Genomic DNA, 13,281 nt, shown 5'->3' with positions numbered 1-13,281 from the left:
AATACACTACACTATACTATACAGACCATAATACACTACACTATACAATACAGACCATAATACACTACACTATACTATACAGACCATAATACACTACACTATACAATACAGACCATAATACACTACACTATACTATACAGACCATAATACACTACACTATACAATACAGACCATAATACACTACACTATACACTATACTATACAGACCATAATACACTACACTATACAGACCATAATACAATACAGACCATAGTGGAGGCTGGTGGTCCGGCTGAAGGTTGTTGATGCTAGAAGGTTGAGCAGGGCCACCCTAACCCTAAACAGAGACTAGAGGTGGATGTTTCTACCAGAAGGAGGGTTAGGTTAGAGGTTAGAGCTCCTCTCTGCTGCAGAAGGAGGGTTAGGTTAGAGCTCCTCTCTGCTGCAGGGTTAGGGTTGGGGTTGGGGTTATGGTTAAGGGTTTTGGGTTAAAATTAAAGTGCACGGGCCTAAAGTATTGAAGAGAGGAGAGGGGAAGAGGAGGAGAGGAGAGAGCAGGAAAGTGGGAGAAATGAAAGGAAGTGATAGGGCTCAAAGACAGTTAATAGAAGGGAGGGGGGAGAAGGGAATGGGTTAAATAAGTGTGTGAGAGAGTTATTTATGATAGAAGAGTGGAGTGGGTGGAGGGGGTGTGGTTAATTGAAAGGAGAAAAAGGAGAGAAGAAGGGGAAAGAAGGAATGTTCAGATTAGGAAAAGTAGAAGAAGTAATAAGAAGAAGTAAGTAAAATAAAAAGAAGAAATAAAATAAAATGAAAAAGAAAATAAACGTTGGGTTAAGGGAAGGATGGGGGGGGGGGGGGGGAAAGGGGGGAACGGAAGGGAAGGGGGAAAGGTAGGGTGGGGGGTGGGGGGGTTTTTTTTGGTTTTAAAATAGTTGGCGGTGCCAACAAGAGGGGAGAGAGGAGGGAGGGAAATTGATGGGGAGGAGGGGTTGGGGGTGGGAGGGTAGTTTTAAAATTGTTGGCGGTGCCAACAAGGGGGGAAAGAGGAGGGAGGGAAAGAAGACGGGAGGAGTGGGGGTTGGGGGTGGGAGGGGTGGGAGGGTAGTTTTAAAATTGTTGGCGGTGCCAACAAGGGGGGAAAAGAGGAAGGAGGGGTGGATGGGTTTGGTTTGGATGGATGGGTGGGGGTGGGGGGTTTTGGAAGAGGGAAAGAGAGGGGAGGAAGAAGTAGAATAAAAGAATTAAATTAAGAAGGAAAATTGTGAGGGAAAGGTTGAAAAAGAGAAAAAAAATTGGAAGAGAAAAGGTGAAGTTGATTGGGGAAGTGATTAAGAGGGAGGGGGAACTGGGAATCGAACCCTGGTCTACTGGTTGGTAGAGCAGAGGGTTAACCAGTATGCTATGGAAGAGTATGAGGAAAGTAGAAGAGGATGGGTAGATGGAAGTTATTGAGAGCAAGAAGTTGTGAGGATAATTAGGGATAGAATAATGGGAACAGTGGGGGGAGAGGGGAGAAAAAGGGATAGCTAGAAGGAAGGATTTATAAAAAATTATTGGGGGAACTGGGAATCGAACCCTGGTCTACTGGTTGGTAGAGCAGAGGGTTAACCAGTGTGTTATGGGGGGATATGGGAAAGGTAGAGGAGGATGAGTGGGGGAAAAAAAATTAATAGAAAATTAAAAGTTATAAGGATAATAGGGGAGGTAAAGGGGTAGATTGATGGGAGCAGTGGGGGAGAGGAGAGAGTGTAGGTGGTTGGAGGGGTAGATAGAAAGAAAATATATCGGATATTGGGGGAACTGGGGATTGAACCCTGGTCTATTGGGTGATAGAGCAAGTGTTATGCTAGTTGGCCATGGGAGGATATGGGGATAGCTGTAAGGGATGAGTGATTTGTATATGGTAAAAAAAAGTAAAAGAAAAAAAAGGGGGGGGGGGGGGGGGGAATAAATATGGAAAAAAAAATGGGGGAGGATGTTATGAATGGAAGGAGTGGGGAGGAAGGGAGTGGGGTTGGATGGGAGGGAGAGAGGAGAAAAGGAGGTGGGAGGAAGAAAAGACTGGAAATCGAACCCTGATCTGTTGAGTGGCAGAGCAGAAGGTTAACCAGTCGGCTATTGTAGAAGTGTAGTGATGGATGGTAGAGTTGTGAGTAGGGGGTGTAAAAGAGAAGAAAAAAAAAGGGGGGGGGGGGGGGGGGGGGAATTTGGGGGTGTCTATTAAATGTCGTTAAGTCCATTGGGGGTGGTAGTGTTGAGTTTATTGATCCAAATTTTTTCTGCACGTTTTCGTTGTCCTATTGTCCAAGTGTCGCTGTGTTCTAAACCGGATATAATGAGGTTGGATATGGGGTGGGTTTGGAAATGTTGGACCAGTGGAGTGGTGAGTTTGCCTTGTGTGATGTTGTAAATGTGCTGGGATAGTCGGGTGTGGATGGAATGTTTTGTTTCACCTATATAATGTTTGTTGCAGAGGGTGCATGTGATGATATAAATTACGTTTGTGGTGGAGATGGAGAGTTGACCAAAAGTGGGGGATGATGTATTTGTAAATGGATTATGGATGAATTTTCTGGTTTTATAGTGGTTACTGTATTGAAGGTGAGGTATAGGTCTATGATCTGTGTATTTGGATCTGATGAGGGATGATTGGAGATTTTTATGTTTACGGAAGGCTGAGATTATTTTGTGGTTATGAAAAGCTGGGTGTTGGGTTTGTAGTTGGAGGAAGTTATTTTTAATTATACGGTGAAGGCCCTTAGTGGGTTAGGGTTAGGGTTAGGGTTAGAGCTCCTCTCTGCTGCAGAAGGAGGGTTAGGGTTAGGGTTAGGGTTAGAGCTCCTCTCTGCTGCAGAAGGAGGGTTAGGGTTAGGGTTAGGGTTAGAGCTCCTCTCTGCTGCAGAAGGAGGGTTAGAGGTTAGAGCTCCTCTCTGCTGCAGAAGGAGGGTTAGGGTTAGAGGTTAGAGCTCCTCTCTGCTGCAGAAGGAGGGTTAGGGTTAGAGGTTAGAGCTCCTCTCTGCTGCAGAAGGAGGGTTAGGGTCAGAGGTTAGAGCTCCTCTCTGCTGCAGGGTTTCTGTTTCTTTACTTTAACAACAGGTTGTAAAGGAGATGTGAGCTTGTTTATGTTTTGTGTTGCTGTTGTTCACTGTATGAATGATGATGATCAGTGTTACATTCTGAAACAGAAATGTTTGTTAGATGTTTTGACCCCAGGAAGAACAATGGGGATCTAATAAACAAACAAACAAACAAACAAACATTAGAAACAAAACTTTGACTTTTAGTAGAAAGACCACGTGTTTCTAAACCGTATTAGTAGAGATCCAGACACCTGAAGGACTCAGTCTCCTAGGTAACGGTGGTTCTTATGGAGTCTCCTAGGTAACGGTGCTGTAGTCTCCTAGGTAACGGTGCTGTCTTTGAACTTAACCTGTATGTTTCTAACTAACAGTGGTCACAGCTCAAACAGATCTAGGATCAGTTTGTCTCTAACGGTCCACTCTGTCTCTATCTCAGCTGCTGTTGAAGCTGATCTAGGATCAGTTTGTTCCTAACGGTCCACTCTGCCTCTATCTCAGCTGCTGTTGAAGCTGATCTAGGATCAGTTTGTCTCTAACGGTCCACTCTGCCTCTATCTCAGCTGCTGTTGAAGCTGATATAGGATCAGTTTGTCTCTAACGGTCCACTCTGCCTCTATCTCAGCTGCTGTTGAAGCTGATCTAGGATCAGTTTGTCTCTAACGGTCCACTCTGCCTCTATCTCAGCTGCTGTTGAAGCTGATCTAGGATCAGTTTGTCTCTAACGGTCCACTCTGCCTCTATCTCAGCTGCTGTTGAAGCTGATCTAGGATCAGTTTGTCTCTAACGGTCCACTCTGCCTCTATCTCAGCTGCTGTTGAAGCTGATCTAGGATCAGTTTGTCTCTAACGGTCCACTCTGCCTCTATCTCAGCTGCTGTTGAAGCTGATCTAGGATCAGTTTGTCTCTAACGGTCCACTCTGCCTCTATCTCAGCTGCTGTTGAAGCTGATCTAGGATCAGTTTGTCTCTAACGGTCCACTCTGCCTCTATCTCAGCTGCTGTTGAAGCTGATCTAGGATCAGTTTGTCTCTAACGGTCCACTCTGCCTCTATCTCAGCTGCTGTTGAAGCTGATCTAGGATCAGTTTGTCTCTAACGGTCCACTCTGCCTCTATCTCAGCTGCTGTTGAAGCTGATCTAGGATCAGTTTGTCTCTAACGGTCCACTCTGCCTCTATCTCAGCTGCTGTTGAAGCTGATCTAGGATCAGTTTGTCTCTAACGGTCCACTCTGCCTCTATCTCAGCTGCTGTTGAAGCTGATCTAGGATCAGTTTGTCTCTAACGGTCCACTCTGCCTCTATCTCAGCTGCTGTTGAAGCTGATCTAGGATCAGTTTGTCTCTAACGGTCCACTCTGCCTCTATCTCAGCTGCTGTTGAAACTGATCGTGGATCATCTGGCCGACTTCAGCGCCGACCCGGACGTCTTCTCCATGTTCTCGGAGCAGCTGAAGAAAACTTACTTCAACATCCTCATCAAGCCGGAGCGGCTGGGCAAGTAGGTCACACACACACACGTGGTGTCGTAAAGAACCCGTCTGAACCGGTCTGAACCGGTCTAAACCGGTCTGAACCGGTCTGAACCGGTCTGAACCGGTCCAGTGTAATGAACCAGTCTGAACCGGTCTGAACCGGTCTGAACCGGTCCAGTGTAGTGAACCGGTCTGAACCGGTCTGTTCTGTCTGCAGAGACGTGCGTCTGCAGATCTTGGAGCGGAGCCGCTGGTCGGTGATCCAGAAGTACCGAGCGGTGACGACGGGTCTGAGAGTCGAGCAGCTGACGGCCTTCGCCTCAGAGCTGAAGAATGAGCTCTACGTAGAGGGACTGGTGCAGGGGAACTACACTAGCACGGTGAGATACACACACACTGACACACACACAGCTCTATGTAGAAGGACTGGTGCAGGGCAACTACACTAGCACGGTAACACACTAACACACACTAACACACACACACAGCTCTATGTAGAAGGACTGGTGCAGGGCAACTACACTAGCACGGTAACACACTAACACACACACAGCTCTATGTAGAAGGACTGGTGCAGGGGAACTACACTAGCACGGTGAGATACACACACACACACACACTAACACCAGTGTTAATTTCGTCAGACGAGACGAGACGAAAAATATTCGTCAACGATGGTTTTTTTCATGACGAAAACGAGACGAAGACGAGACGAAATCAATGCCCTTAAACACTGACTGTGACGAAATTTACACGCATTTTTTGTTGACGAAAAAAGACGAGACGAAATCTACTTAATCAAATAAAAACTTAATAAAATGTCTCTTTCTTTTTTCGTCACAGACTTTTAAATTAGCTACAATCCAAAAAGTGCCTTCACTGGATGCATGTCATGTTTTTCTCCTCCTGCGCTGCTGCCAGGGGTGTGTGTGTGTGTGTGTGTGCCTGAGTGAGGAACACACACACACACACACTATGTGCTATGTGCGGCGAGTAGGCTACAAACTGGTTATGGGGGGCGGGGGGCGCATGGCCATTGCAGGGGGGGTGCGGGCGCTGTAAACCGGCGGCGGAATCGCTGCGAAGCTCCGAGCAACGGAGATCATGTGCGAGCCGGAGCCCTCCTGTTCACATCATTACATTTGTCAATCGCTGTGTTTTATTTTGAAAATTAACCGGATTCTCTCGTTGTTTCTTTGTGCGACTTCCTGCCCGGCTTGACAGGATCGCACGGGGCTGCGCCGCGGCACTGGTGTGAACGACACAATCGTTAACATCAAAGGGCTCCGCTTCTCGGCTACTGGCGGCGCTTCTGCGGCTGGTGTGTCCCTGGCGTAGACGCAACTCCGCGCTGGTCGGTCGCTTCTGCGCTGTGTGTGTGTGTGTGTGTGTGTGTGTGTGTGTGTGTGTGTGTGTGTGTGTGCATCTCTGTTTAGATACTGACAAATAGCCTACATAAACGCACACACAAGCTGGAAAGTTGGCTCATCTGACAGCTGCCTGTCAATATTGGTTTGAGTAGATTAGTTGTGATTAACATTACTGTCAATCTGCTTTCAAAGACTAAAAAAAGACTATTGACTAAAACTAGACTAAAATACTTTGGATTTTCTTTGACTAAAACTAGACTAAAATGCCAAGACTTTTCGTCGACTAAATGTGACTAAACAAAAAAGAATACAAGCTGACTAAATATGACTAAAACTTATAAGGGCATTTGACACAAGACTAAGACTAAAACTAAATTGAAAAATAGCTGACAAAATTAACACTGACTAACACACACACACAGCTCTATGTAGAGGGACTGGTGCAGGGCAACTAGACTAGCACGGTAACACACTAACACACACACTCACACACACATGAAACCCACTGACTCATGTCGTTGTTTCTCCACCAGGAGTCCAAGGAGTTCCTGCACTACTTCACCGAGTGAGTATCATTTTTGAAAGATTATAGAGAAATTTCTCTAAAAAAGTTGAAACATTTGTAGAAAAAAGTGGTAAAAATTCTCACAAAAAACAAAACAAAAAAGTTTTTAAAAAATTTAGAAAAAAAGTGGGTTTTTAAAAAAAAATCTGGTAAAATTTCTCAGAAAAAGTGGTAAAATTTCTAAAAAAAAAAAAAAAAAAAAATTTTTAGAAGAAACTGGTCAAATTTCTCAAAGAAATTCTAGAAAAAGTGGTAAAATTTCTAAAAAAAAAAAAGATGGACAAACAATAATACAAAAGGGGTAAAAATTTCCTTTAAAAAATAGTAAAAAGTAGAACAGAAAAATTGAGAAGAAACTGATAAAATTACTCAAGAATTCTAGTAAAAAGTGGTAAAATGTGAATAATGGTAGTGGACCCTTGAACCGTGTCAACGCCCCCACTCTGAGAACCGCTGACATTTACTTTAGTTAGATAGTTGTGTTGTACTGGCTATACTGAAGTATTTATACTGAGTATAGCTGAGTATCACATAACTTTAGTTAGATAGTTTCGTAGTACTGGGTATTTCCAGTGTGTATTCTGAGTAAACCTATCCACCTTTTTCCGAACGTCAACAACGTAGCCTGTTTGTCCAGTTTTGCTCTTCCGGTGGAATTTTATGTTTACGTTTCCATGGTTTCGGTAGTAGCGGTAAATGCAGGGATTTTCTTTTGTTTTTTTTCAATGTAAATCTGTAAAACGCATCTGGATCATCACAGCAGCTTTTAATTAAGCAACATCACACTCGAGGTCGTGCTGTTGTACTGTATATCAGCACGGCTGTGATTGGGTCAGATAATCCCACCGTGCTGATATACAGTACAACAGCACGACCTCCAGTGTGATATTGCTTTTATACAACAGTGCTACGAGCGCATTTTAGAACAGTAATAAACTACAAGAGATTATGATTTGTTTGTTTATTTAATCATTTATTTGGCTCCGCCAACAGAAATAGTTCTGCAACTGGAATGGAGACAAGGCTGTTGCCAGGCAACACATAAACATTTCATACTAGCTTGCTACGAGCTACAAGCTTCTCCACCGAGCTGCTTCCAGTGCTGGTTCTGGTTCTGAGCCCGTGTCTGATCAGCACCGCAGCAACAGGACCAGCCTGAAGACATACAGAGACGTTATCGATACCGTATTACATTTGTTTATCATCTATGTAATCAATATAAACACAGTTGAAGCTAAGTAGCTGAGCTACGTGGCTAACAACAGCTAACGCTAATATCAAAACACATCACCGTCAAAACGTAGTTGCCCCCGCGGCGATTTTTTCCCCAGCCGGGTTTAGTAGAGATTTATCGCCAATTAGACGGACCAGGTCAGGTCCAGGTTTTAATGTTCAGGTCCGTTTATAACTGTAGCAGCAGCAGCAGCAGCAGCAGCAGCAGCAGCAGTAGCAGCAGCAGCAGCAGCAGCAGCAGCAGCAGCAGCAGCAGCAGCAGAGAGATGGGGCAGCTCCTGTATGGGGAGCGTAGCTCTGACTTAGCTCCTGTCCAGCTGAACAGCGGAGTGATAACGTCCGTAAAAAGTCCCAGTGCTGTTATACTGTATATCAGCACTCATGGAACGTCTCTTGTCCAATCAAATTGCTCGGTTGGGACCGGTCGGAACTAAGTGGATATCACACAGACTGACATAATAGATCCATGCGTTTACCCCAACTATGACAACGACTGAAAACCATGGAAACGGATACGTACAATTCCACCAAACCAGCAAAACCAGCTTCCGGGTTTCACCATAGATGACGTTGGGAAAAAGGTGGATAGTAAATACTGAGTAAACCTATCCACCACTTTTCGGAGAATGACGCTGGGTGTCACCATGACGCTCCATTCCACCATTAGCTACTGTATTGTTGATAGCATAGACTGGTTGATAGACATCGGCCATGATGACTTTATTTATAATCATCACCTCATTTTAATGAGAACAATACGGACGAGGTTTTAGCTTTATGTCACATTTTCACGTCACTACATCACCGTTGTGACTACTCTGATGTTTATGAAGTCTATAAAACTAATTGTTGAACAAACATTTTAGATTAGCTGGGCTAACCGTTAGCCGTTAGCAGTGTCAATTAAGCAATATCACACGAGAGGGAGTGCTGTTGTACTGTATATCAGCACGGCTGTGATTCGGTCGTAGGCACGAGGCCGCAGGCCGAGTGCCGCAGATAATCACACCGTGCTGATATACAGTACAACAGCACGAACTCGAGTGTGATATTGCTTTTATACAACAGTGCTACGAGCGCATTTTTAGAACAGTAATAAACTACAAGAGATTATGATTTGTTTGTTTATTTAATCATTTCTTTGGCTCCGCCAACAGAAATAGTTCCGCAACTGGAAGGGAGACAAGGCTGTTGCCAGGCAACACATAAACATTTCATACTAGCTTGCTACTAGCTACAAGCTTCTCCACCGAGCTGCTTCCAGTGCTGGTTCTGGTTCTGAGCCCGTGTCTGATCAGCACCGCAGCAACAGGACCAGCATGAAGACATACAGAGACGTTATCGATACCGTATTACATTTGTTTATCATCTATGTAATCAATATAAACACAGTTGAAGCTAAGTAGCTGAGCTACGTGGCTAACAACAGCTACTGCTAATATCAAAACACATCACCGTCAAAACGTAGTTGCCCCCGCGGCGATTTTTTTCCCAGCCGGGTTTAGTAGAGATTTATCTCCAATTAGACTGACCAGGTCAGGTCCGGGTTTTAATGTTCAGGTCCGTTTATAACTGTAGCAGCAGCAGCAGCAGCAGCAGCAGCAGCAGCAGCAGCAGCAGCAGCAGCAGCAGAGAGATGGGGCAGCTCCTGTATGGGGAGCGTGGCTCTGACTTAGCTCCTGTCCAGCTGAACAGCGGAGTGATTATGTCTGTGAAAAGTCCCAGTGCTGTTATACTGTATATCAGCACTATGGAATGTCTCGTTGTCCAATCAAATTGCTCGGTTGGGACCGGTCGGAACTAGCTGATGTATAATAAACAATAACTCAATAAACGGCCCATGAAATAAATATTTTCTCCAGTGGATATCCTAGTTCCAACATGACTGAGCTAACTGGAGTAGTTTCATGTCGTGTCCCACAACGGGAGGGTTTTAACAGCTGACGTCCTGCTGTTAGCTTAGCTGCTGCTGTTAGCTGTCAGCAGCAGCAAAGCTAACAACTACGATAACCATGACTAATTACAAAAACGTGCACACAGAAATAGTAATGTTTGTTCAATAATTAGTTTTATAGACTTAACAAACATCAGATTTAGTCAAAACGGTTTTGGCAGCCCGGAGCCCCCACATTTGGTACCTACACCGGTCGGTGGCTAACGCTACCAGTTAGCCGCTAACACTACCAGTTAGCCGCTCGCTAGGACCGGTGGCTAACGCTACCAGTTAGCCGCTCGCTAGAATGCTACTAAAACCCACTTCCGTTGTGGTGTGACGCAATAGATCATGGGAAAATAAAGTGGTGGATAGTAGTATCACACAGACTGATGTGATTAACCCCGTGTGTGCTGCTGCTGCAGTGATGTGATTAACCCCGTGTGTGCTGCTGCTGCAGTGATGTGATTAACCCCGTGTGTGCTGCTGCTGCAGGAAGCTGCAGTTCCGGCCGCTGACTGCAGAGGTCCCCGTGCTGTTCCGCGTGGTGGAGTTGCCTAGCAACAACAACCACCTCTGTAAGGTCAAATCCCTCAACAAGGGAGACGCCAACTCTGAGGTCACCGTCTACTTCCAGGTGATTCAACTCAACAAACTTTATTAACTCCAGTCCACCGACAGTCCTGTACCTCCTCCTCCTCCTCTTCCTCTTCCTCCTCCTCCTCCTCCTCCTCCTCCTCCTCCTCTTCCTCTTCTTCCTCCTCCTCCTCCTCTAAGTGTTGTTGTTGTTGTTATCTCTTCCAGTCGGGGCTGAAGAACCTGAGAGAACACGCCCTGATGGAGCTGATGGTGGTGAGTCTTCATGTCTTTACATTGACTCATTAACAGGGTTCAACTAACCATGTTAATGAGGGTTTAACCCTCATTAACATGGTTAGGTAGGTTATAACAGGGTTTAACCCTTAACCCTCTTTACATCCACTCATTAACACACTCTTTTCATTTCATTAACACACACACTCTTCATTTCATTAACACACACTCTTTTCATTTCATTAACACACACTCTTCATTTCATTAACACACACTCGTTTCATTTCTTCATCATAATGTGTTGTGTCACTTCTACTGTTGTTTCTCTGCAACATGATAAAGCAAAGAGCTTGTGACTAAACACAGTTAGAACCGAGTCACTGAGCTCCAGATTGAACCAGGTTAATGAACAGTCCAACACTGCAGCAGATCGTTGGTTGTTCATGTGAGATAGAAATAGAACTTATTGTTTTATTTAAATCAGCGTTGTGGAGTTTCAGCTCAGTGCTTCCACCATCTGGTCGTCTGAAGTGTCGTAACTTCAGCTCTCCCACCAGGTGAAAGCTGCTCCAGTATTTATTAGAGCTGCAACGAGCGGCACATTTTACATTTTACTGTCCCAATATTTGGGGTCACTACTCGAGTACTCGTTTGCCGACGGGGAGGAGGGGGGTAAAAACACTTCCAGTGTTTCCCATTGATAAACGAGTCCGCGTAGGGAAGTTACATGGTGCGACCCGGCTCAGGCTGCAGCCGCTGCACCGTTCATCCTATTCACCACTTCTCTACCGTTGCAATGAGTCTGGAAACATTATTTTAAGGCCGATAAACTCTGCAATGTCCCTTTAAGTGAACAGAGAGTTGGACAAGAAGCTCAAACACAGAACAATAAAGACATTTATTTATTTATTTATTTATTGATGAATGTTTAAATGTGCACATGCAGCCTCCTGCTACTGGATCATATGGATCATATATGTTCTATATGTGTTATATTATGTAATATATGGATTATATATGTTATATTGATCTAATCATATAAGTTCTATATGGATCATATATGATCAGAGTCCCATGATTGAACCAGTCATTGATGTTGTTCCAGATGCACATGGAGGAGCCGTGCTTCGACTTCCTCCGCACCAAGGAGACTCTGGGGTGAGTTATTGATCGGTATTGATCGGTGAGTTATTGATCAGTATTGATCGGTATTGATCAGTATTGATCAGTATTGATCGGTGATTGCCCCTCTCTGATCACATGACCTCAGGTACCAGGTGTACCCGACCTGCAGGAACACGTCCGGCGTGCTGGGCTTCTCCGTCACCGTGGAAACACAGGCCACCAAGTTCAGGTCAGATGAGGTCACGGTTTGTTGTTGTGGGTTAACTTAGGGTTAAAACATCTTCATCATCTTCATCATCATCTTCCTCTTCCTCTCTCCCCCCCCCCCCCCCCCCCCCCCCCCTCCACCCGGCAGCACGGAGCTGGTGGAGGCGAAGGTCGAGGAGTTCCTGGTGAGTTTCGGCGAGCGTCTGTCGGCGCTGAGCGAGGACGGCTTCAGGACGCAGGTGACGGCGCTCATCAAGCTGAAGGAGTGTGAAGACGCTCAGCTCGGCGAGGAGGTCGACCGCCACTGGTTCGAGGTCGTCACGCAGCAGTACGTCTTCAACCGGCTCCACAAGGAGGTGAGGGGGCTGCAGCCATGTTCTTTATACGCACTATTCTTACTACTTTCCGCCCTTTTTTGGACCGCTTCTAGTCCTTCATACTTTGTGCTATTTCAACAATTAATACATCAAAACATGCAGCTTTTTCTGGACATTAACGGAACTATTTAACTCTTTCATACTATTTATACTTTTTAAAATATTCAAATAGTTCTGATTTTTTTTGTCCCATAGGAAATACATTGGAACAGGTTTCAAACTCTGAAACTACTGGTCCTACTTTGAACCTCATTTGCTTCCACATACTTTCACCTACAGACTTCATTCAGCTTCTGATCTGTAGACAAACTTCCAATGTATTCACCTCGAAAATAACTTGTTCATAACTTCTACCGTTATTGAGATAAATCCTTTAAAAGCACATGAGGATTTCTGACAAATTTCACACTTTTCAATGAGTGTGTATTGCGTTGGTTAGAGTGGTGACATCATCGTCAGAGTGCAGGACTCTACACACAATAATTGCCCACAGTTTGTAGCCACACTTGTCTTCTGTCTAACAATCTAGTCAAAAATGCAAAGAGATTTAGAGAATAATTTAAAATATTTTTTAAATGCAGCCTGGGTGCTGTTTCTCTGCCATATACCCCAGTACAATTGTTTACCAGCAGAGTAGAAGGAGCTCAACTTTGTAATTCACTGGAAAGGGCATTATACTTTGTTTGAATTCACCAAAAAATAGTCACAAGTCACAAAATAGTCCTCTACTTACTTGATGTGGCTCATTTACACTTTCCTTCTTTTTTTTTTAAGTAGAAGTCAGTGAGCCTCTTATACAGGATTTCTTTTACCCTTCTCTCATTGAATGTAACTATGGTGAAGTGGTTAGATCACTGGGCTGATGACCCGAAGGTTGCAAGTTCAAATCCAGCCCCGGCTACTTTGTTAGTGAATCATTCCCTCAGCATTACTCTGTTGAATTCTGATAACTGCTTCTTGTTTAAACTATTCAAACTATTGCTGCATCGGACAGTGTTTGATTTATCACGGTATAAAACTTAGAATATCTACAGTAATCTTCTCCGTGGTTGAGAGGTTAGTTTGCCGGGCCGCCGATCATGAGGACCAGGGTTCGATTCCTGCCTTCGCTGTTTGTGTTACATGACA

At 44.6% G+C, this 13,281-nt stretch overlaps 1 protein-coding gene across 1 annotated transcript in view; it reads left to right on the top strand.

Annotated features, from left to right (window-relative positions):
• The window catches only part of nrd1b (nardilysin b (N-arginine dibasic convertase)), a 44,729-nt gene that overhangs the window by 28,777 nt on the left and 2,671 nt on the right, over positions 1-13,281 (top strand). Inside the window, exons 22-29 of the mRNA XM_083970586.1 lie at positions 4,429-4,556; positions 4,748-4,910; positions 6,434-6,465; positions 10,127-10,268; positions 10,436-10,483; positions 11,550-11,602; positions 11,715-11,798; positions 11,925-12,132. Of these exons, the coding sequence (XP_083826712.1) occupies positions 4,429-4,556; positions 4,748-4,910; positions 6,434-6,465; positions 10,127-10,268; positions 10,436-10,483; positions 11,550-11,602; positions 11,715-11,798; positions 11,925-12,132 (858 nt within the window). The remainder of the gene's footprint in view (positions 1-4,428; positions 4,557-4,747; positions 4,911-6,433; positions 6,466-10,126; positions 10,269-10,435; positions 10,484-11,549; positions 11,603-11,714; positions 11,799-11,924; positions 12,133-13,281) is intronic.

Source organism: Trachurus trachurus (assembly GCF_905171665.1).
Source record: "Trachurus trachurus genome assembly, chromosome: 4".
In the NCBI taxonomy this organism is placed as follows: domain Eukaryota; kingdom Metazoa; phylum Chordata; class Actinopteri; order Carangiformes; family Carangidae; genus Trachurus; species Trachurus trachurus.
This window is presented reverse-complemented; position numbering and strand designations above follow the sequence as displayed.